At 43.7% G+C, this 22,128-nt stretch overlaps 9 protein-coding genes across 9 annotated transcripts; 4 read left to right on the top strand and 5 right to left on the bottom strand.

Moving 5' to 3' along the window:
* Positions 1 to 334: 334 nt before the first annotated feature.
* Positions 335 to 1,336, top strand: SAMD00019534_113610 (hypothetical protein; the record flags this gene model as incomplete). The annotated part of the gene is made up of 1 exon (XM_012893365.1): positions 335 to 1,336. The coding sequence occupies one exon, from the start codon at positions 335 to 337 to the stop codon at positions 1,334 to 1,336; it is 1,002 nt and encodes a 333-aa protein (XP_012748819.1).
* Positions 1,337 to 1,359: 23 nt separating this feature from the next.
* SAMD00019534_113600 (hypothetical protein) lies at positions 1,360 to 2,628 on the bottom strand (the record flags this gene model as incomplete). Its single annotated transcript, XM_012893364.1, has 5 exons — positions 1,360 to 1,667; positions 1,745 to 1,916; positions 1,981 to 2,187; positions 2,263 to 2,402; positions 2,472 to 2,628. 5 exons carry the CDS (start codon positions 2,626 to 2,628, stop codon positions 1,360 to 1,362), a joined length of 984 nt encoding a protein of 327 aa, XP_012748818.1.
* A 413-nt stretch (positions 2,629 to 3,041) lies between these two features.
* On the top strand, positions 3,042 to 4,675 carry SAMD00019534_113590 (hypothetical protein; the record flags this gene model as incomplete). The annotated part of the gene is made up of 4 exons (XM_012893363.1): positions 3,042 to 3,092; positions 3,182 to 3,224; positions 3,335 to 3,739; positions 3,816 to 4,675. Coding segments are annotated over 4 exons (1,359 nt in total), but the record flags the coding sequence as incomplete, so codon positions are not given.
* A 137-nt stretch (positions 4,676 to 4,812) lies between these two features.
* SAMD00019534_113580 (hypothetical protein) lies at positions 4,813 to 6,287 on the bottom strand (the record flags this gene model as incomplete). The annotated part of the gene is made up of 2 exons (XM_012893362.1): positions 4,813 to 6,157; positions 6,241 to 6,287. The coding sequence occupies 2 exons, from the start codon at positions 6,285 to 6,287 to the stop codon at positions 4,813 to 4,815; spliced, it is 1,392 nt and encodes a 463-aa protein (XP_012748816.1).
* A 977-nt stretch (positions 6,288 to 7,264) lies between these two features.
* Positions 7,265 to 10,601, top strand: SAMD00019534_113570 (hypothetical protein; the record flags this gene model as incomplete). The annotated part of the gene is made up of 2 exons (XM_012893361.1): positions 7,265 to 8,092; positions 8,181 to 10,601. 2 exons carry the CDS (start codon positions 7,265 to 7,267, stop codon positions 10,599 to 10,601), a joined length of 3,249 nt encoding a protein of 1,082 aa, XP_012748815.1.
* An 86-nt stretch (positions 10,602 to 10,687) lies between these two features.
* Positions 10,688 to 14,955, bottom strand: SAMD00019534_113560 (hypothetical protein; the record flags this gene model as incomplete). The annotated part of the gene is made up of 2 exons (XM_012893360.1): positions 10,688 to 12,965; positions 13,043 to 14,955. 2 exons carry the CDS (start codon positions 14,953 to 14,955, stop codon positions 10,688 to 10,690), a joined length of 4,191 nt encoding a protein of 1,396 aa, XP_012748814.1.
* Positions 14,956 to 15,280: 325 nt separating this feature from the next.
* SAMD00019534_113550 (hypothetical protein) lies at positions 15,281 to 16,672 on the bottom strand (the record flags this gene model as incomplete). Its single annotated transcript, XM_012893359.1, has 1 exon — positions 15,281 to 16,672. One exon carries the CDS (start codon positions 16,670 to 16,672, stop codon positions 15,281 to 15,283), a length of 1,392 nt encoding a protein of 463 aa, XP_012748813.1.
* Positions 16,673 to 16,697: 25 nt separating this feature from the next.
* SAMD00019534_113540 (hypothetical protein) lies at positions 16,698 to 18,962 on the bottom strand (the record flags this gene model as incomplete). The annotated part of the gene is made up of 2 exons (XM_012893358.1): positions 16,698 to 17,535; positions 17,611 to 18,962. The coding sequence occupies 2 exons, from the start codon at positions 18,960 to 18,962 to the stop codon at positions 16,698 to 16,700; spliced, it is 2,190 nt and encodes a 729-aa protein (XP_012748812.1).
* Positions 18,963 to 19,986: 1,024 nt separating this feature from the next.
* On the top strand, positions 19,987 to 21,855 carry SAMD00019534_113530 (hypothetical protein; the record flags this gene model as incomplete). The annotated part of the gene is made up of 1 exon (XM_012893357.1): positions 19,987 to 21,855. The coding sequence occupies one exon, from the start codon at positions 19,987 to 19,989 to the stop codon at positions 21,853 to 21,855; it is 1,869 nt and encodes a 622-aa protein (XP_012748811.1).
* Positions 21,856 to 22,128: the final 273 nt, after the last annotated feature.

Here is a 22,128-nt window from a genome sequence, read left to right as displayed (position 1 = left end):
CCTTGACTATGCTTCAAACTATGCCTGTCCAAACATCTCGGCCGCAATCAATAGTTACCAATCTCTCCAACCACCATCATCCCCCTCTTCCCTTAACATTGCAATGGCTGGCGGAGTGTATAACTCCATCGAAGGCAATGGCAACTTTTTATTCGACAACATTAATATTACATTTGGACCATCACCATACAACACCCAAGGAGAAGTGATCATCAATTTAAGCAACCCCAACCCTAATAACGATGGAGAGGTATTCTTTATTCTATGGGATTTGGAGGCCTGTACCAATCAGTCCACTATCACACTCAACAGTCTAACATTGGCAAATGGAACAATGGCCTTCAGCTCCTGGAGTAACAATATAAACATCTACCTGAATGATGTGACATTCACTGGTGTGGGTCAGGAACAGGTCGACAACTTTATAGTCGATGTCCAACCGTATGAAAATGCCTGCCCCACTGGTCAAATACGTCCAACACTCACAATCAACGGTGGACGTATGATCAATTGTGGATCATCTCCATATTACAACGTCCTGTTCAACGCCAACTCTACTCTCTACATGAACAACTTTGAGTTCATTATGAACACCGCCAGTGTACTTTTATTTGCCATCTCAGACAATGTAACCGTCGTCGACACCACATTCCAAGACAACACGATCACTGAACTTGTGATGTACGTCACCACACTCATTCCCAACGCACCCGTCTCATTGATCAACAACTCGTTCATTGGTAACTCTGGACTTGGCACTGACCAAATCAATGGGGTCTATATGTATGGCGGCGTTGTTACCGTGGACAACAACCAGTTCATCAACAACATCAACAATACCGTGTTGATCAATTTGATCGATTCAAACAATGTGTCCATCACAAGATCAACATTCACCAACAACGAGATGTATCACTACCCTCAAGAGACCGCCCTGATCTCGTTGTTCAACTCCAAATACCTGGTGAACAACTGCACCATCAACAACAACACTGCTTTGACTCAAATCAGGTTCCTGAACTCCTCTGGCACTTTATCCAACGTTGTGTTTGGCAATGTTAATGGATTGGAAGGCGCTGCCATTATTTGTGAGACTGGATCAATCACTTTGAACAACATCAACAATCATAACGGTCTTCAACTGTTGGCATGCAAACAGCCAGATGGATTTGAGTCGTGCTCAATCCATGGCAACTTCCATCATACCTGTCCAAAGAGTGGTGGTGTCATTGCTGGAATCGTAATTGGAACGATCGGTGGCGCGGCCCTCCTCGTCGGCATATCAATCTATATCTTCAAGAGATACAAGAGGAACCAATACAAGACATTGCAATAAACCAGACTAGTCTATCTTCCATTTTAGTTGAGTGATACGATCAGTTGATCGTAGAAGGCGTTGGCATTGGTGACGTTGTGTTGGACGGTTGGTGGGTTGGTCGTGACGTCAATGGTGATCAGTGCATAGTATGGTGTGGCACCGGCGACCACAGCTGACAGGTAGACTGATGACTCACCAACTGCTTGGTTACTGTAATAGTATGTGTTGTTGTCTGCCCAATCCAATGTCTTTACTGCGCCAGATGCCACATCCATCACTCTTATCTCACCCGAGTGTCCAAGTACCATTGCTCCCTCAAAGTATGGCATATACTGCATGGTAGTTATCACTAAACGTACGTATGAGGTATGTTAGTGTTTGTTTGTGATTGGACATGCCCAATGATTGATTGATGGAGATACATACGACCATCCATCTTCACAGTTCTGACGACCTTTCCAGAAGTGGCATCATACATCTTGATTGGATATTGTTTGTTGGTTGCTGAGTCATCTTGATAGTAAACCATGTAGATGTTCTCTGGTGCATAGTAACCAGCGGCCACAAAGTGTATGTTATTCTTACCTACATGTACTTTCTGTTGTTTGATTGATCAGTATAAATGAATGTGTCTTGTTGTTGATGATGATGATGTTACTTACCTCATAGATAACAATATCCAAGGTGTCAAGGGTCAGGTGACCAGTCATTGCTTGGCCAGTCAGGTCGTTGTAGATGACACAGTTCAAGTTGCCAGTATTGTTGTTAAAGTCCAACTCGACAAACAAGTCATTTGATGGAGCATTGTTGATTTGAGAATGACTAATGATAGTCCGTGTTGTCAAGTCAATAGCATAGATGTATGATTTCTAATATATATGTTGTTGGTTGGTTGGTTGTTGTTAGAGTGAGATGAATGCATACTATGTGTCGTTGATACTTACAAGAATAGGAGATACAGCTCCACCATTGGAAGAGTAAACAGAGTACATTATGTTGTTCTTGTTGTCAACTGTACATAATCTACCACCTTCCTTCTGAGGCAATGCCTCAGGGAACTGAACCAATGTGTTGACCTGTTGTCCTTTGGTTCAGGTGTATATATATATGTAAGCAACAACATCCCTACATCCATTAAGTAATAAGTAAGTACCATTTGAAGGATCCAATGTATAGATCAATTCAGTAAAGTTGAATTGACCAACCACATCTTTGGTGAGAAGTCCGTAGAGTGTCTCTGCTGCTTCTGTTGTGCTACTTGTAGACAGTAGAGCTACAAGAAGTGCCAAAATTATAATGTTATTATTCATTGATGTAGTAGTATCTGTATATATTGATTATACTTTGAAGTAACTATGATATCATTATATATATATATATATATATATATAGATACAACATGTTTGATCGGCTACAACATAGCAGCATCAGGTTACAAATCATTGACTACTACATTGAAGTTTACCAAACTTTGTTTGTTGAATAAGTTGAGTTTCAGACATTTATGGAGATCATGGTTACATGATGCTATTCATATGTTATGTTTGGTTGAGTGATCATTTTGTTGTAGCGATCGATGCAAAGATCAGATGACTCTTCGGGTAACTCAATCCGAACCCCCTTACCCTTACCCTACCCTACCCTTGCCCTCACCGTCTTGGTTTGAAAAAAGAGAAGACTTTTGACAATTCCAAGTCATTTCGCTACAAAGTAAAGAGATAAGATGAGCACCGAGCTTGTTATAGGTTGTGTTGGTAAACCATCGGCAGGAAAGGTTCGTAATCTAGGTGTGCACATATGATGATGATCTTGTTCAACACGGTGTTTGACTGTTTCACTCACTCCCTCCCTCATATACAACAGAGTTCATTCCTTAATGCAGCTACAGACTCAAATGCTAAAGTTGGTATGACATGAACAACAACACATCTGAAAGAACTGCGACAGATGATGGACCACTCTTGACTGACTCACTTGAACGATCAATCAATCAATCAATCAATCAATCAAACTCAGGCAACTACCCATTCACAACGATTGAGCCAAACTATGGAGTGACGTACTATCCTACACAGTGTCCTTGTCTAAAGTATGAAAAGACTAATCTGTGTCAGCCTCGTTATGGTCGTTGTCAGAACGGAACAAGATATATACCTGTAAAGATGTTGGACGTGGCTGGTCTGGTACCGGGTGCATCTGAGGGCAAGGGTCTAGGCAATCAATTCCTCGACGACCTCAGACATGCACATGTACTACTACATGTTGTCGACGTATCAGGCAACACCAATGAGAAGGGTGAGGAGACCACAGGCTACGACCCAATCAACGATGTACAATGGCTCAAAGATGAGATACACTCATGGATCTACAACAACCTTTGGAAGAGATGGACCAACATTGTCAGGAAGCAAAAGACTACAAGTATGTCAATGCGATCAATCACACTCGCTCACTCGCTCACTCACTCAATCGCTCAATCAATCAATCAATCATGTAGAGTCACTCGCTGAAACAATATTACATAAGAAGTTGAGTGGATATGGTACTAGACTGAGGCTTGTTCAAGAGTCGCTGGCAAAGATGGGCGCACGTGAGCCTATTGAACTGGATACATGGGATCAGGAGACTGTTCATCAGTTGGTCGACGCATTCTTGGAGGTCAGATTCCCAATGGTGTTGGTGTTGAACAAGGTGGACGTGTCAACGTCAGACGCCAACATCAACAAGATATGCATGAAGTATCCAGACATGAAGATGGTGCCAACCAGTGCTCTGGCCGAGATCTTCTTGCGCAAGATGCGCACACAGAGCTACATCGAGTATCGTGAGGGCGACGACAACTTTGCCACAAACGACACCAACACCAATCTCAAGCAATGTGACGAGAAGCTGCTGTCTCGTCTGGACAAGCTGCGAGACCTCGTCCTATTCCGTTATGGTTCAACAGGCATACAAGAAGCGATCAAGACTGCCGTGGAGCTCAAGCGCTTCCTCCCCGTGTACCCTGTCAAGAACCTCAAGTCCCTGTCTTGTGACAAAGCTGGCGGCTCTGTCCTGCGAGACTGCATGCTCGTGTCCCGTGGTACACAAGTCAGAGAGCTGGCCGGCTTCATTCATCCAGACCTCGAGAAACACTATCTATACGCCGAGGGCGTCAATGGACAGAGAGTAAGTGAAGTGGAAGAGCATTCATTCTATCATTCATTAACATTCTTGTTCCGCGACTACTATAGCTTGGAGAGACAGAGGAGATCGACGAATCAAACAACATCATCAAGTTCACAAGTGCGATGCTCGAAGGTGATCATAAAGAATAGAATGGACGTTGGATGGACTTGGATGGACAGACATCTGTTTAATAAGTTATACATATTGATTGAATGATTGATTGATTGAATGAATGGATGGTCGTGGATGATTGATTGAGAATACAGACTATATATTCCCTTCCAATCCTAACTTGATGGATAATACATAAGGCAGCCGACACGTCCTTAGATGTAGTCAACCATGGATCTTGGTGAGCTGATCACCTTCTTTGGTGTCTTGGCCCTTGACATTGGAGACTTGAACACGTGAATACTTCTCTCGGACATTGATGAGGACAAACTGCTGTTGACGGAGCCGCTGCCAATGAGCTGGGACGAAGACAAAGATGTCGATGATGACGCTGACTTCTTCTTCTTGGTGGCAGACACTGGTGTATGTACCTTGTTGGACAGTGTTGAGCTGTTCTCCTTCTTTGATGGTGTCTTGGCCTGTTGTACTTGCTGCACTTGTTGCTGCTGCTGCTTAAGGTCTTGTTGAGTCTCGAGCAACTCGAGGAATGATTGAATCTTGTGCTTGTAGGCCTTGATCTCCTCGGCTTGTTGCTGGGTCTTGCGATGCAGCTCGTTGTTCTCGGCGGACTTCTTTCCGAGCTCGTCTTGGTAGTAGGCCACCAGGGTCTGGCAGTCGAGCAACTCAGTTCTGTACTGACCAATCAGTTCGAGGTTGTTCTGCTTCTCCCTGCGCAGCTCGTAGCACAGCTCGTCGGCCTCGAGCAGCTCTTGCTCCAGCTCCTGGGTGCGCTCGTTCTTCTCGTCGAGGTTCTCGGTCAGCTGGTCGACGTCCAGCATCGAGTAGTTGTTGGTCTCCATCTGCTCGCGCAGCTTGGCCATCTCGTCGTCCTTGATGTCGACGGCGTGGTGCAGGCGCTCCACCTCGTACGTGTGCTGCTCATTCATCAACAACATCTCCTGCTTGAGTGATCTCGTGGCGGCGGCCTCAGCCTCCAAGCGCTTCTCCAGCTCCACGATCTTGTTGCGGTAGATGTCCACAGTCTCGCGCATCACCTCTATGACCTCTGGCACTCCCGAGCTCTCGTTCAATCTTGAGGGAGGTTGTGGAGTTGCTGGCCTCTGTGTTTGTGTTTGTACTTGTGTTGGCTGAGTCGTCTCAATCTTCTTTGTTGTTGCTGTTGGCACAACAGTGGCAGTGGACTTGGTCGTGGTTGTTGTTGAGGTTGTAGTGGTTGTTGGTTTGGTGGTGGGGATGATTGACTTCTTCTTAGCGATGGCGATCTTGTTTGAGGATGAGTTGAGGTTCTCGTAGTAGGAGGCGAGGGATTTGACCTCCTTGCCCTTCTGAGCATTGCCATCCTTCTTTAGAGACTCAATATCCTTAAAGAATATTGTTGTTGTATCTATGTTGTTGTTGTTTGATGTAGACTTGCGAACAGCATTCTTGATTGGTGATGGCTTCTTTGGCACCTTGTTGTTGTTGTTGACAGCTGTTGATGATTGTGTTGTTGTTGTCGCAGACTTTGAAGCAGTCATCGATGATGAAACCAATGGCTTCCTAATAATATATTATGTACAAACAATAAATTGTTAGTATTGTATGAATGAATGAGTGTCATCATGTCATCATTGTCCACATACTTTAGTTGAGTGATGTTGTTGACATTATCAACTTTAGCTAATCTCATTTTATTATTTTGGTAAAGTTATAATAGTTTATTATTATTATTATTACTTGTAATGTGTTATAAGGATGTAATTATTAACTGAGAGACAGATACAGACAGTCACATGATTATTTGGAAAGACACAATCACCCCAACAAAAACACACTGTTGCGCGCCATCTTTTTCAAACGGTCACCTGATATTTAAATTTGAATTTGAAATTTCATTTAATCCCAATAAAAGATAATATTTTGTTGTCTTTGTTTGAACAAATCAATTGATTTCCTTTCAATTAAACAATAAATTATATATTAAAATTATTATTATTATTATTATGTTTAATATTAATTTATTTATTATGATGAGACTTCCAGACAACCCTAGACCTCACAATCACACACAAGTAGATATTTTTATATAATTAATTTCTGTTTTGTGAACTACGACGTCATGATGACCTTTACAACAACAGTTAAGTTATTAACATTGTTTATGATCATTGTATTATAGACAACTTACTTAAGGGGTGATGGTTGAATAGAGAGTTAACACATCATTCGATCAATCAATCAAACAAACAAACAATGAATAGATTGATCAGTCTTTTTAAACAGTCTTTGAGACAGCTTCACTCTCAATCACAGCATCACTCAAGTCTGCTGATACATGGTTGTACAACAACATCATCGACATCATCGACAGCAGCATTATCACATTCATCATCACATGACAGCCTACGTAGATTCTTCAATTTATCACCTCCTACTCCACATTCAACAACATCCATAACAGCATCATCATTGAGTCGCAATAACAAACTCAACAACAACAACAACAACATATCATCCTCCACTACTGTACTATTTGGCTCAAACAATACACGTATTACTACAACAACAGCCAAAAGATACTTTGGAGGTATAGGAGGAGGAGGGAACAATGGTGGCAGCGGTGTTAGCGGTGGCAATCCACTCAACGTACAACTCACACAACAACAGATGGAGAAATTAGAGTCATTGATACAACAGGCAGAGTTGGCATCTCATGCCGAGCAGTATGATGAGATTGTGTCAATCACTCAACGCATCATTCAAATGGTGCCATCACACATTGAATCATACAATGTTCAGGGCCACGCCTATCTCATGATGGGCCAGCCCGACAAGGCCCTGAGCTCATTCACCAACTGTCGCACCTACGTCATGTTGTTTGCGCAAGAGTCGGACAACGACCCCAAGTTCAAGGACATCCTGCAGCACGTCCAGGTCAGCATCGCCAAGTCGCTCAGCATGCTGGGCCAGAACGATGCGGCCACCAAGCTACTCGAGTCAGTCTTTGCCATCGAGCCAAACCAACCTATACACTACTACCACTTCCTGATCGACCTGTATCTCACCAACGACAGCAACATACCCCTGGGCATCGAGACGATCAGGGCGGCCATGGAACGCCATCAGGACTGGGACCCTTTGCCACTGTGCGTCAGTCTGAGCAATGATCTAGAGAAGAGGAATGTGCAGACACCACAGCTACTCGCCGACATCTATGACATCATACTGGATGCATATCCCAATATGGAGGAGTACGATCAGAGTGAATACAGCAAAATATTGTACCAGACGTTGCTTCGACGTATAATGCTCCATGAAATATTGTCACCAGACACCTGTATACAGAGAATGCTCGACCTGATGCATATCAACCCAGAGGGTGACTTTGGCGTCCAACTCCGAACCCTCCTTCTCGACAAATTCCCTCACGGCTCCAAGGAGTTGCACGACCTCATCTCAGACATTGAATCAAATGAGACATTGTTTGACAAGTTGGTATGTTTGAGTGGCCACTCCATCACTCCCATCACTCAATCACTCACATACAATCAATCAATCAATCAAACATTGACATGATATTTAGAAAGATGATCCAATATTTACAAAGGCAAGACTTGGCAAGTTGGTGGCCACAATGGAGACAATGACAATTGATGACGCCAGAGCATACCTTGAGAACCTTGAAAAGGGGACGTCACACTTTGATATCATGAATGTTCTATTCGTATTGAACTATATAATTTTGATCAAACTGATGATTAAGCAATCAGGCGAGTTGTATCACAAGGACTTTGTGAAGTTTGTCGAATGGCTGCCTGGTGGACACTCCAACAAAATCTTGCGACAGGCACCAATGAGTGCGGATCCCATCGGTGACGCAAAGATGGTCAATCAGAGATGCGAATGGATGCTCGTCCAACTGGATGCCTACACTGCCGTCAATCAATCGTCCGCGTTGGCTGACGTACGATACATGTATGACCTGCTGAGAAAGGCGACCGCCGTGCCCTATGACCAAAAGGCTCCACCATTCCCCTTCGTGTCGGTCCACAACTCACTGGTCATCTGTCTACTCGATCAGAAGTTCAATCCATTGGCGCAGCGCTTCGATCATTGGGCACCATTTGCCAAGGTGAAATGGGACACCCTAGGGCATCAGCCATCGATTGACAATATCTTGAATACGCTCACCTCTTATTTGCGGTGGGACGATGAGTTCACTCCAGAGTCTGGTTTGAAGATGACCAAGCAGGCGATCGATGCGAACCCAGAGTACAGCATTGGTTACCTCGTTCATGCATACTTGATTACAATCACACACCGAAGAGTCAACAAAGATATCATGGACTTTGTGGACAGGGCACTCAAGTTGGATCGCTACAGGGATATGGCTGAGAGGGAGTATGGCCAGGTACTGCTGGCATGTATCATTGTCAGTCAGAACCATAACGAGCAGTCCATCGATATATTGCTGACATTGTTGGCAACCAACCCTACACACAAGGAGGCACTTCATTCACTGGCGATCGTCTATCGTGGAACAAACATGCTCGATGAAGCCGAGCAACACATCACCACCAGAGTGCTGCCCGCCTACCCCGACTCTGTTCACGCACGTATCACTTTGGCTCAATGTATTGAACTGCGCGGTGATCGAAAGAGAGCACAAGAGGTCTATCAATCAATATACGATCTCGGATTTGAGTCTCCAGCATCAACATCAGTGCATAATCGTATGATCCAGGAAGCAATCTTCAGCATAGAGATAAAGAATCTGTTGGATGATCTAAAGGAGTTTGTGAGCAATAATAGCCAGAACCCATCGATGCCAATCAAACAGGCCTACGATCTCATCACCAACATCCACATCGCGCTCAAAGAGGTCGATCTCTCAATCAAGTCTGGCGCACAAGGTACACTCGGTATACAACCGGAGGGTACCCCCAACACAACGAAACAACCCGAGTACCTGATCACACTGGACTTTGTTAACGAGTCCAATGCCATTGCATTGAAGTCATTGATGTCCGAGAACAAGTTCGCCCAAGTGAACGTCTACTATCTTGTCGTGATGGTACACACTTTCCTGGGCAAGGTCTACTCGACAGTGCCAGAGCGCTCTACGGATGCCATCCGCCACCTACGCAGCGCAATGTCTTTTGCCAGGCCGGCTCTCCAAGGCGAAGACGACTTTGACAAGATTGTCAATGAACTGAGGTCAGTCGCAGCGGGACTGATTGTGACTCTGCTACACAATCTCAAACGGTACGACGACATGATCACGTTGCCCAGCTTCCTAGCCAGTACGTGCCACAAGAACACTTCACTATTCATCATGCACAGGAAATTGCTCTCAATGTGGAACTGGCGCAGGCCGCCCATATTCCAAGAGGCGTTGGACTACCTCTACCAGGACATCTACAAGGTGTACACCACGGCTGCTGAGCGCCAGCCATTCAAGCATCCCGAGTTTGTCATTCTGACTTGGCTAAGCAGGTTCAGGGAGGCCATTGACGTCTACCAGGATGTGTTTGCTCTTGGTCAGCCGGCAAAGGAGGAGATGTTCCGACAGCAAGGCAAGGCGGAGCTTGTCATCTACTTTTTGACAATCGCTAGATTCCTGGGCATTGAAAGAGTCGAAAGGATACACAAGTTAGACACAAAGGGCGAGATTGATGCCTATTTGAAGTCGCAACAGGTGAATATTCCATTCGACAAACAGAATTTTGAAGTAATGGAGACGTGCGAACAAGCCATGGCTAGGTCCAAGCAATGGATCGATATTATTGCGCCTGTCCTTGTGGAATTGGCAAAGTCAACTGCACCACCAACAATAACTCACTACTATTTAAGCAATGTATATCGATTGATGTTCGCCATACATGGATATGCTGAGTGCTCCATCGAAGCCACTCCTCAAATGTCCGATGAGATGAAAGACCTTTTCCAAACAGTCCAACTGGAGCTACTTCAAATAGCAAAGCCTGTACAAGCTGCACAATAAATATATTCCTCGCTACATTATTGGTTAGGGTTAGGACAAGGGTAAGGGTAGGGTAAGGGTAGGGTAAGGGTAGGGTAAGGGTTTTATTAGATTGTAATGTTTAGGAGATGATTGATACGCTCAGCAGTCATTCGGATCACTTTCATGTTTCCTCTGATGAATGCTTGATATTGAACTCTCTTGAGAACTCGAATGAAGTGAGTTGGATGTTTGATCATCACTTTGCAATATGATGAATGTTCATCACAGAAGAGATAGTTGAGTACCTGGTGATGATTAAGTCCTGCCGCCACAATCATTGAGTATACAGAGGGGACGATTAGATATCTTTTCTTCTCCATTATGTTGTTGTTGTTGAATCGTTGGTCGATATATTGTATCATGTCCAAACGCCCATTCTCACATGCAACGTCCATCAATTTAACCATGGTAGACTGTGAACGATTCTCGGGTATCGCATCATACTCCAACAGAATGGCCAGGACATCTGGACTCTTGAGCCAATTTGGATCATCTCTGATGTATGGGAATATATCCAACATCCTACCTCTTTCATCATTGGCATAGTCTAGTACGTACTGGATGGCCTCAACATCGTTCTTGGATTCGAATATTCTGATTACTGCACACACGCCTTTGGCAGATAGTTCATGCTCCAGTTCTTGGTCCACCATCTCGAATGTTTGGAATGATTGCTGAGCGGCATACTTCAACAACTCCACGTTATCTTTGTAGTTGTTCTCTTGGCGATTGGCAAGCCAACCTTTGACAGCAGCACGAACAAACTCTTGAGTGGTCTGACTGTTCTTGACACCAAGCGATCCAATGATAAGCTTCAGGCGATCATAGCTGACAGGCAACCTATATGTTCCAAACTGTTGAACGATCACTTGAGCAACATCAGGATGTATTCTTGACCAATTGTTGATAGATTCTTTGGTGTCATCGTTGCTGTATCGATCACCATCGCTGTTCTTGTCGTAATTATCAAACTTTCCATCTTTGTTCAAGTACTGGATTGGGAAACAATGATGATAGTGCTTGTCTATGATGATTGTTGCAATGTCCACATTACCAACGGTGGCAGCGGCACCAAGTGCATAATGATAGTTGTTCTGGAACACACCTGTCTTGTTGGCCATCATCATGTCGATCACATCCTTCTTGCCAGTGAGTATCGCGCTTGCCAACACGTAATCGAATGTGCATCTCAACTCTGGGTGCGCCATGACCTTCTCCAACAAGTCAACTGACAGTATCGATTGATGGACCTCCCGTATACAAAACTCATCATCCTCTCTATCTTCTTCGCTCCTCTCTACGTATGGTAGTCCAAGGATGTAGCATGCCAACTCCAAATGACCATCTCTCAATGGATCATCGGCAGTTTTGTAAAGACCCATCTTGTCGATTTCCTCAACGATATGCTTGGCCGTGAACTCGTAGATCCTCTTCGCCGTTTGTAATTGCCCTCTCTCCACAACGTCGTAGTATCCATTAAGTACATCCTCAGTCCTGGTCCTTAGGTTGTCAAGTACCCAGTCGAGTAACTTCAAGTTGTGATCGCCACAATAACCGAGTAGACCATCTGAATACCGTCCTTCGATATCGATGAGATATTCGATCAACTGAGTGTTGTTGTGCAAGACGGCTTTCTGGAGTACTATACTCAGCTGGTGATGATTCAAGAGACCATGGTCTCTGAATATCTTGGTCAACTCCAATGCATTAGGATCCTTCATATCTACATATTGAGGACAAGATCGTATAGAGTGGCCAATTAGTTGGATGGAGCTGAGAAGCTTGAGGAGGAATGCAGGATTCGATATCAAAGTTAGAAGGTTGTCCGCCACGAGCGGGATCTTTTGTCGACATGTGATTGACCTGAGTGTGTCAAATGATTGGTCCCAACTAGCAGGATGTGAGTGTTGTGCTGTACTGATGAGGGTACTGAGCAGGGATCGAGTGTTGTCCTTGTAATCAATCATTGTCATGTTGGTGTTGTTGAGGAGGACATTGAGGATTGATGATTGTGCGTGTGTGATTGCACTCATAAGTAATCGAGTGTTGAATGGATATATGCTGGAGATTGAGTTGAACGACTTGATGAACCATTCAGTTGCGCCAAACTTTATGTACTCTTTCAAAGTATCAATCTCCAGCAGTGCTCTACCACTGATGCGCCATTGATCTTTGATACCCACCGTCTTGGAGATTTCACTAATCATTCCCATGATGATCATGCCCAGTCGTCTGTCTCTGAACACCATGTGGAATGCCAATGTCATCCGTGATGATGATGGTGTCGTGACCTCCATCTTGTTGAACTCCTCCTCTGATTGTGAATGATCATCTGGTTGCTTTCTGTTTGATTGATTGATTGAGTGAGTGGGTGAGTGATTGTGATCAATCGATCAAACGACCATATTCCAATAACATACCTCTTCTTGTTTGAATTTATCTCGTTGATGATTGAGGTGCACAGATGAATGACTCTTGTGAATCCATTGATATATCCATGGTTGAGTGCTGTGTTCACAGTGCGTAATCGATGTGATGGTGTCATTCTGTTGGCACTGAATGGTGATGCAGTCCATGTCACAAGTAGGTACTCCAACATGTTGAATGAGTTATGTTTGGCTGCTTCCTCGATATGCTCAAGACATATCTCCACCTCCTTCTTCTCCATTAACAATCGTAGTATTTGTGGTTTGTCCCTGTGCATCGCCCGTATGACAAACTCCTTAAGATGTTGACTTGTATGGTTGGTTGATTTGTAGTCAAGCAGGTATTCAAACACGGCAAGGTTGGGGTTGGACACCGATGATGTGATGCACTTTGTAATACTCAGAGGATAGTGGGTAATGATTGCTTTGGCTGTCTCCAGTGAGCATGTCTCGATTCCCTTAAGGATGTCTTGAACGATGTTGAGACCTTGATTGACGCCCTTTGCCTTTGCGAGGTAAATAATGCTATCATTGCATCCTTGTTTGATCGCTTGTAACAAACAGCCTGCATTGTATCTTGGTGTTTCCAATGACCTCTTAACGAGCTTCATCAATGAGAGGGACACACCAGCAGCCAAATCAAGGATACGAGAGGATTCCTCTTCATCGTTTGACTCCATCTGGACCATCTTGTTGGCAATAAGCTTATCCACCACCTGCTCAGTCAGACAGCTATCTGGTTTGCCGATCGACTCAATGATGCGAGCTAGTTCCTCGTGTCTCAGTTTGTAGAACAGATCACTGCTCAAAGAAGCAATGAGCATGCCCATCTCCAGTGACATGTACTTGCACCAAAAGCTAATGTCACTGTCAAGCTTGAATTCATTGCGACGGCAATGATCAATCACCGCATTGGCAGTCGGAAGATCATTGTTGCGAATGGCCCAGCTGAACCTGTGCTGTGTTGAATCATAGTCTGACATCTTTGCCTCGGGCTGATATTCTGATTGATGGGCTAAATTGACTCGAGGATGTTTCGCCAGGCGATTGATGAGTTGATCAGAGATCAGTCGCCAATTGATACCAAGGACTGAGATCTCTTGTATTGGGATATTGGTCAACTCGTCCAAGATGACATTGGCCACATTGAGATGTCCGTTGAGAAGCGCAGTACTGAGCAATTCATTATTAATATTGACTTCGTCGAGGTGATGTTGTGCCAAGTATCGCAGGATGTTTGCATGGCCATTCTCGGCAGCAAGCTTGGCTGGGTTTCCATATGACCAGAACTTCTTTGGCACCGGCATATGTGCCATGATTGTTTGGAGTGACTCGAGGTGACCCAACTCGCAGCAAGACACGAGCATTTTGGAAGTGCCTCCAACCACATTGCGTAATGACTCGTGCTCAATGATGTAGCGGACACTCTCCACAATGTTGTGGTTAACTGAATATCTCAAAGCCTGCTTCCACACCTGTATGTACTTGTGATCGATGTTGTACTCCTCGTGAATGACACGGAGCACGTTGACACTGATGCCGGGTCGGGTCATATCTGCTTCTACCTTTCCGACGTCGTACTGGGGATCAAACTCCTCGATGTCCACTGAGGATGTATATTGAAGGATCAGACGGACAAACTGTTCATCCCCTTTGTCCATAGCCTCGAGCAAAGCCAACTCAGAGATATTAGGTAGTGTGCGATGTCCAGTCATCTGAATGAATGCCTCGAGCATTGGGATACTGCCTGTTCTGATGATTAGACCAAAGATATATGGATGATGATTTTGGTCCTCATCAACTGGACTCAATGACATGTTGGTGTTGTTGATGAGATGTTTGAATGCAACTTCATTATTGTATTGGATAGAGGACAACAACAATACGTCGTTGACTGGATAGTTCATTGATACTCTGTTGTAATGCTCTATAAAGTATTGAGTTGCGTTGTGTTTTAACATCTGGATGAGATCGCCATTGTTGAGCAACACTCTGCCTTTGATCGCTGATCTCTGAGTAGCTAAATGTATCAAACTAACATGATTGAGTATCTTTGTACATAGTTTAGAGTCAATCAATACAGAATGTATTATGATTGACTTGTTATTGTTGTTGTTATTTGTTGACATCATTGTGGATGATTGATTGAAATGTATCAAAACGATTCTGTGTAAGGGTTATAGGGTTAAGGCGAGGGCAAGGGCAAGGGCAAGGGCAAGGGTAGGGTTCTATTTATTTGATGGATATTCTTGAATTGGATAGGAGTTGATTGATTCGTTTAGCAGTCATTCGGATCACTTTCATGTTTCCTTTGGTGAATGCTTCGTGTTGGACTCTCTTGAGAACTCGAATGAAGTGAGTGGGATGTTTGATCATCACTTGGCTGTATGATGATTGTTCATCGCAGAAGAGATAGTTGAGAACATGGTGATGATTACCTCTAGCTGCTAGAACCATTGAGAAGAATGATGGAACAAACAGATAGTTACGCTTTGTAAAGTCGTTGTTGTTGTTGTATCTTTGTTCAATACATCTAATCATGTCCATGTTTCCTGTGGCACAGGCCGTGTCAATCAAATTGAGCACGCTATTGTGTGATTCTGGCTCAGGAAATGCGCCACAGTCAAACAGCAGGGCGAATACCTCTGGATCTTGGTTGATGATCTCCTCTAAACCATATTTGAGGGAAGAGAAACGATCTGATATCTCTGATCTTGAGGCTTGTGCAAGGTCTACAATGTACCTGATGGTCTCAACATTGGTTTTGCTCCCCAATACTTTGATGATCGAAAAGGCTTCATAAGGAGTCAATCTAATGTTGCCGAGTAGTTCATGAACCAACTTGAATGTTTGAAATGATTGATTGGCGGCACACTCCAACAGCGTCATGTTATTAAGGCTATCGCGATTTGGAAGCCACAATAGGACAGCTGCACGAACAAACTGTTGATTGGTATGAGACTTAATGATGTTGCAGAGTTGGCTTGAGTAGTCAATTCCAATCTTTTGAACGATTACATGAGCGACATCTGGATGAATATTTGACCAATCATCAATGAAACCTTCATTGTTATCATCATCATTGTCACTATCACTATCTTCTCTACTCTTATCAAGTAGTCCATCATTGCTCAAGTACTTGATTGGTAAACAATGATGATTGTGCTTGTCCATGATCATTGTGGCACTGACCACATCACCAACAGTGGCTGCGGCACCAAGTGCATATTGATAGTTGTTCTTGAACACACCAGTCCTGTTGTTCTCCATCATGTTGATCACATCCTTCTTGCCAGTGAGTATCGCGTTGGCCAACACATAATCGAAAGTGCACTCCAACTCTGTGTGTGACATGACCTTCTCCAACAAGCCAACTGACAGTATCGATTGATGGATCTCTCGAACGCATATCTCTCCTTCGCCCTTCTCGACATATGATAGGTCAAGGATGAAGAGTGCCAACTCCAAATGACCATCTCTCAATGGATGTTCGATAGATTTGAACAGGCACAGATCAAATTCATTGTCATGGTGCACGGATATAAACTCGTAGATTCTCCTCACCGTGTGTAGCTGTCCTCTCTCCACTGCATTGTTGAAAGCTTGATAGACTGTTTGAAGCATATCCACGCTCCTGATTTCTGGTCGGTCAAGTATCCAGTCGAGGAGCTTGATGTTTTCGTCGACACAATACATTAGAGGGACTCACCGTTTGATCGGTGACATCGATGAGGTAGTTGATCAACTGTGTATGATTGCTCAAGACGGATTGCCTGAGGATGTAGTTCAACTGATCCATCGAGAGGAGTCCATATTCTCTGTACACCTTGATCAGCTCATATGCATTGGGATGCTTCTTGGCAACATATTCACTGCATATATATGAATGGTCCGTGTTACTTTGATCAACTCCATCCATGAGGTCCAGTAGCTTGCGTAGGAATCCAGGATGCCAGACATCATTCAGAAGTCTGCAATTCTTATACATCTTGATCCTGGGTTGATTGGTTATTGACTTTAGTGCATCCCATGAATGGTCCCAGCCATCAGGATATGAGTGTTGAGATTCCTTGATAAGGTTGGGTAACAAAGTAGATAAAATATTGCTGCCACTATCATTAATGTGCATGTTGGTGTTGTTGAATAGTACATCGACTATTTTTGATCGTGCATAGGTGATGGCAGTCTCAAGCAAATGATTGTTGAATGGATATAAGTTGGAGACTGCGCTGTAGGCCTTGATGAACCATTCAGTTGCGCCATACTTGATGTATTCATCCAATGTATCAATCTCCAGTAGTGCTCTACCACTGATGCTCTTGACATCCGACGTCCTGGAGATATCACCAATCATTTTCATGATGATGCGGCCCAATCGTCTGTCTCTGAACACCATGTGGAATGCCAATGTCATCCTTGATGATGATGATGGTGCCTCCTCCCTTTTGTTTGGCTCCCCTGGTTGTGACTCATCCTCTGGATGTTTCCTGTGTGATTGATAGATTGGGTCAGTGATTGTTTGATTGATTGTTTGTTTGTTTGTTTGATTTGTCATCACTTACCTCTTCTTGTTCAAAGTGATGTCTTTGATGATTGAACTGCACAATCGAATGATATGTATATTTCCAAATTTATATCCATTGTTGATTGCTTCCTTGAAAGTGCGTAGTCGATTTGCAATGGTGATCATGTTGGCTGTGTTGGTAACAATGAGATACTCTAATACTCTCACTGAATTGTACGCTGCCGCCATCAAAATATCACTGAGGTGTATCTCCCATTTCATATGTTTCACCAGCAACTGTAGGACTCTGGGTTTGTCCAAACGAATTGCAGAAATAGCAGTGAGTCCAAGATTGTCACTCTCAAACTCTGTTGATCGGTTGTTAAACATGTACTCAAACACTGCGTCGTTTGAGTTGGCAATCGCAGCCTCCATACCAACCCGAAAACGCTTAGCATTTACAGGCAGATTGGTGTATACTGCCTTTACATATTCGAGTGGGCCAGTCTCCATAGATTGGGCCTGTCGACCAATCGTGTCAGAACCTTGATAAATATTTTTGGTGAGAAAGATGATGTTCTCCAGACATCCTCGCTTGATCGCCCGCGACAAGCAGCCATCAGGGTATTCGGTCAAGGTAGGATGAAAAGTGTCCACAACCAGTGTGAGCAAAGAGTGTGATACTCCAGCGGCCATCTCTAGGCACTGAGAGTTTATCTCTTCCGTTGAAGTGTTGATCATGTTGTGGATGATGAACTGTGTCACCATCTCTTCGGTAACTTGACTATCTGATTGACCAATGGACTCGATGAGGCAAGTGAGCTGGTTTCGAGTTAGAAGCAACGGACCCTTGTTCGAGTTTGCAATGAGCAAGCCCATCTCTTTTGACATAAACCTGCACCATGCGTCAATGTCAATGTCAAGCTCCAATTGATTGATGCTACAATGATCGAGCACCATCTTGGCAATGTGTAGATCATCGTTGCGAATGGCCAAGTGTAACTTGCTATGGAGTGATCGATTCTTTGGTAATGGGAGATTGACAGTGTCCTTGTTCTTGTTGGAAAGATGATGGGAAATAAAAGTGACTTTGGGATGTTTGGCAAGACGTGCGAGCAACCCATCATCTGTTGACAATCTACTGTTGATATCGTGTACAAGTACTTCTTGGGCTGGGATATCGGTCAACTCGTCCAAAATAACATTGACCACATTGAGATGTCCGCTGACCAGTGCAGTGTGTAGCGTCCTTTGGGTAAGCATAATCTTATCGGTGTGATGCTGTACAAGATATCTGAGGAATTGAGCATGTCCGTTCTCCACCACATAATGGACAAACTGATAGGCACTCTCCTTCCAAAACCACTCTGTCTCGGGGTGTGTGATTGCTGCCTCGCGGCAAACTTCCATATCGATTCCGAGCCTGCGGCTCTTCATCTCCATTCCGACTCTTTAATTTTATATATTTATTTTACTATTAATTAATAATAGTTAATTAGTTAATTAAGTTAAGAGATTTTTAAGACTTTAAAAAAATAATATTCCAAAAGAAATACAATCAAAAATCTCTTAACTTAATTAACTCTCTAACTCTCAAGATTTTCCAATCGCAATTCAAATCATCTTCAAGGCGCAAGTGTTCACAATCGTAGAAACAAATACTGGCAGTAGAGTGATAGTTTCATCGTCAGAGTTGTGGTGAGTTCATCGTCAATCAGATGGTTGGAAATAAACGAAAGTAATATAAGAATTATTTTGTTTGGTATAGTTAGAAAGAATGGCAAGAACAAACAACGAAAATGAAACTCCAAAGGTCAAGATGACATTCAAAGAGTATTATCAATCAAATCCAGAGTTTAGAGAGCGCCACAAGGCCTATCTAAGAGAGAAGGTTCAATGCGAGTGTGGCTTTGAGTTATGCCGAAACAATATTAATACCCATAGGAAGGGATATATCCACAAACAATTGATGGCTAAAATAAACGATTAACATATAAATTAATTTCTTGAGTTAATTTATAAATGACTCGATCAATCAAACACGTTAACTTTGGAGAGACCAAATTTACTCACAAGGGAATTTTTACTGATGATGATGTAGAGAGCACTACCAAGGAATACATTAATGCTCTCATTAAGCTTGATTTAAAAGCATCGGTAACCATCAAGAAGTCAACTGTTGAACAATTGGATGAAGTCCAGAAATACATAAAGGGTGAACTTCAGATCTATAATAAATTTTGCGTAAATGTCAAAATTCCCCTTGACAACTTCCAAATGGCAAAGAAACGAACAGGTAGATCAAAGAAGACAAAGACATAATTGAAAGTAATATAAATATATTTTTCTAAATATAATTATAGAATGACAAGAACACACTCGCAAGGTACTAGAAGACTGAACAGGATCGCCAACTTTGATCAAATCAATTACAATGGCAGATACACAAGAGCAGATGTTCTCTCAGAGAATATCACAACAATACAGCAACAATATGTTCAGACATCGTGGTGTCAATGCAGAGATAGAGGTTGTTCTCAAATACGCAGACGGTCAAGAGCGATCAGGCACATTCACAAAAGTAGGTCAACCGATCAATCTGTATGATGGATCAAAGGTAACTGCGCCAGGTGAGTCTGACATAATTGAAGACCCTGCAATATTCAACCAGTTCTCCATATTCATTCACAGTCTAAACCCACGAGGCGGTTGCACCGACAATCGCAACCACTGCCTCTACGATTGCATCAAGGAGGTATATCCAAAGGAACTGATCGATCATTTCGGTAAGCCATATCGTCTCAAGAAGTTTCTCGGCCTGGATGACTATGATCCCGTCCACTACAGGTTGATCCCACGTCTCGAGGACAAGCTTGGAATACGCATTCAAGTCAATGGTGAGTATTCATACGACTCAACCGCGACACATGTGAGATCGATCAATCTCAAACTGACCAACGGCCATTACTCTCTAATCAAAGCATCGCGCTTGCCATGTCGTATTATTTACAAGGGCGAGCACAACAAAGACGTTTACATCAAACCAGTCTCATTCAAACTCAAGGGCGACATGGCAGAGCTCTGGGATGGAGTCGATCAAATCATGATGCCACTATCACAGTTCTACGACGAGGACAGAAATAATTATCGATCAAAGACTCAATTCATCAGGAGCCCTCCCCACCAGACACTGCAACAGACCCTCGATCAATTCGTAAGTGATGCAGATGCTCTCAAGGCACATACCAACGGCGCCATCGACATGTATTTCACAGGACACAATATTAACAACGCAGCCCTCGACCTATTCTACAAATACAATCAAACAGTTGAAGCAGATCATCTCGAGCTCGATGAAGCGCAATGGATCGCCAAGGCGTCGAGCAAAGCATTTCAATACTCAGAACCATACGAAGGACCGTTGTACAAGTATGACGTTTCGGCGATGTATGCAGCAATCATGAAGAGCAGCACCTTCGCCGTGCCCACCAAGAAAGGCAAGTTCCAACGACTCACTGATGCCGAGCTTGTGAAATGCATCCCATTTGGTATTTATAGGGCGACCATCAATGGCTCTCATCGAGCGTTCCAACTCAACTATCACAACTACTACACTCACTACAACCTCACTTTCGCGCAGGAGCTAGGACTGACATTCAATTTGATCGATGACAGCGAGAACAACGCTCTCCTCTATCCCACTGGCAGGGTCACCGGTTCGATCATGTTTGGCGAATATATCAATCAGGTCCTTGGATGGAAAGCCGCATGCGAACCCAAATCTAGATTAGAAGGGCTCTGCAAGCAGCTTTATCAACGTCTCTGGGGAGCACTGGCAAAGAAGACAACGCGCAAGAAGCACGTCGTGGTCAACACCGAGCCAACAGTGATGGAGACCAAGAATGGTAAGATGACACACCGATCGTTCGAATGCAATGTTCGCGATTGCGACACGATCTTGAGTGTCACAGCAGCGAGCAATGGTAATGTCAATATCAAGCTTGGCTCCAGCGACAAGATGTACGTCACGCCATTCGCTCGCATCATGCCATTCATCATCTCTCGTGGTCGCAAGATGATTGGAACGATAATAAAGGACGACATTGACAACATCAAACGTGTGCACACTGATGGATTCGTCTCGACCAAGCCCTGGACCGAGAAGACAAGCAAGCAATCACTTGATTATCCCAAGATTGGCGAGGAGTGCGGTGATCTCAAATATGAGGGCTTCTGTCCCGATGCCATTGTCACTAACATGCGCAAGACTGTTGGAGAGTTTAAATACAATAGTTGTTGGTAGACACCTGCTCTTTAGTAGAATATATATATCGCGAGTTGTTGAGGGCACTTGAATGTCGGGAGTATACTCATCCCAGGTGGGGGTAGTACCATTCTCGAATATCCATCAATGAGACGCCATGTTTAGCATAGCGCTTTTGGACCTTTACTGACATAGAGAGCAGTTCTTTGAGTTTGTTCGCGGTACTGACAGCCTGTATCTCTGCTGGTGTTCGATTGTCCAAACGGATCATTCCTCTGTGAGCATTCACTGTCAGTGCGATTGGGTTCTTCT

The sequence above is a fragment of the Acytostelium subglobosum genome (genome assembly GCF_000787575.1).
Source record: "Acytostelium subglobosum LB1 DNA, scaffold: scaffold32, whole genome shotgun sequence".
In the NCBI taxonomy this organism is placed as follows: domain Eukaryota; phylum Evosea; class Eumycetozoa; order Acytosteliales; family Acytosteliaceae; genus Acytostelium; species Acytostelium subglobosum.
The sequence above is the reverse complement of the archived record's forward strand: the minus strand, read 5'-3'. Positions and strand labels throughout refer to the sequence as shown.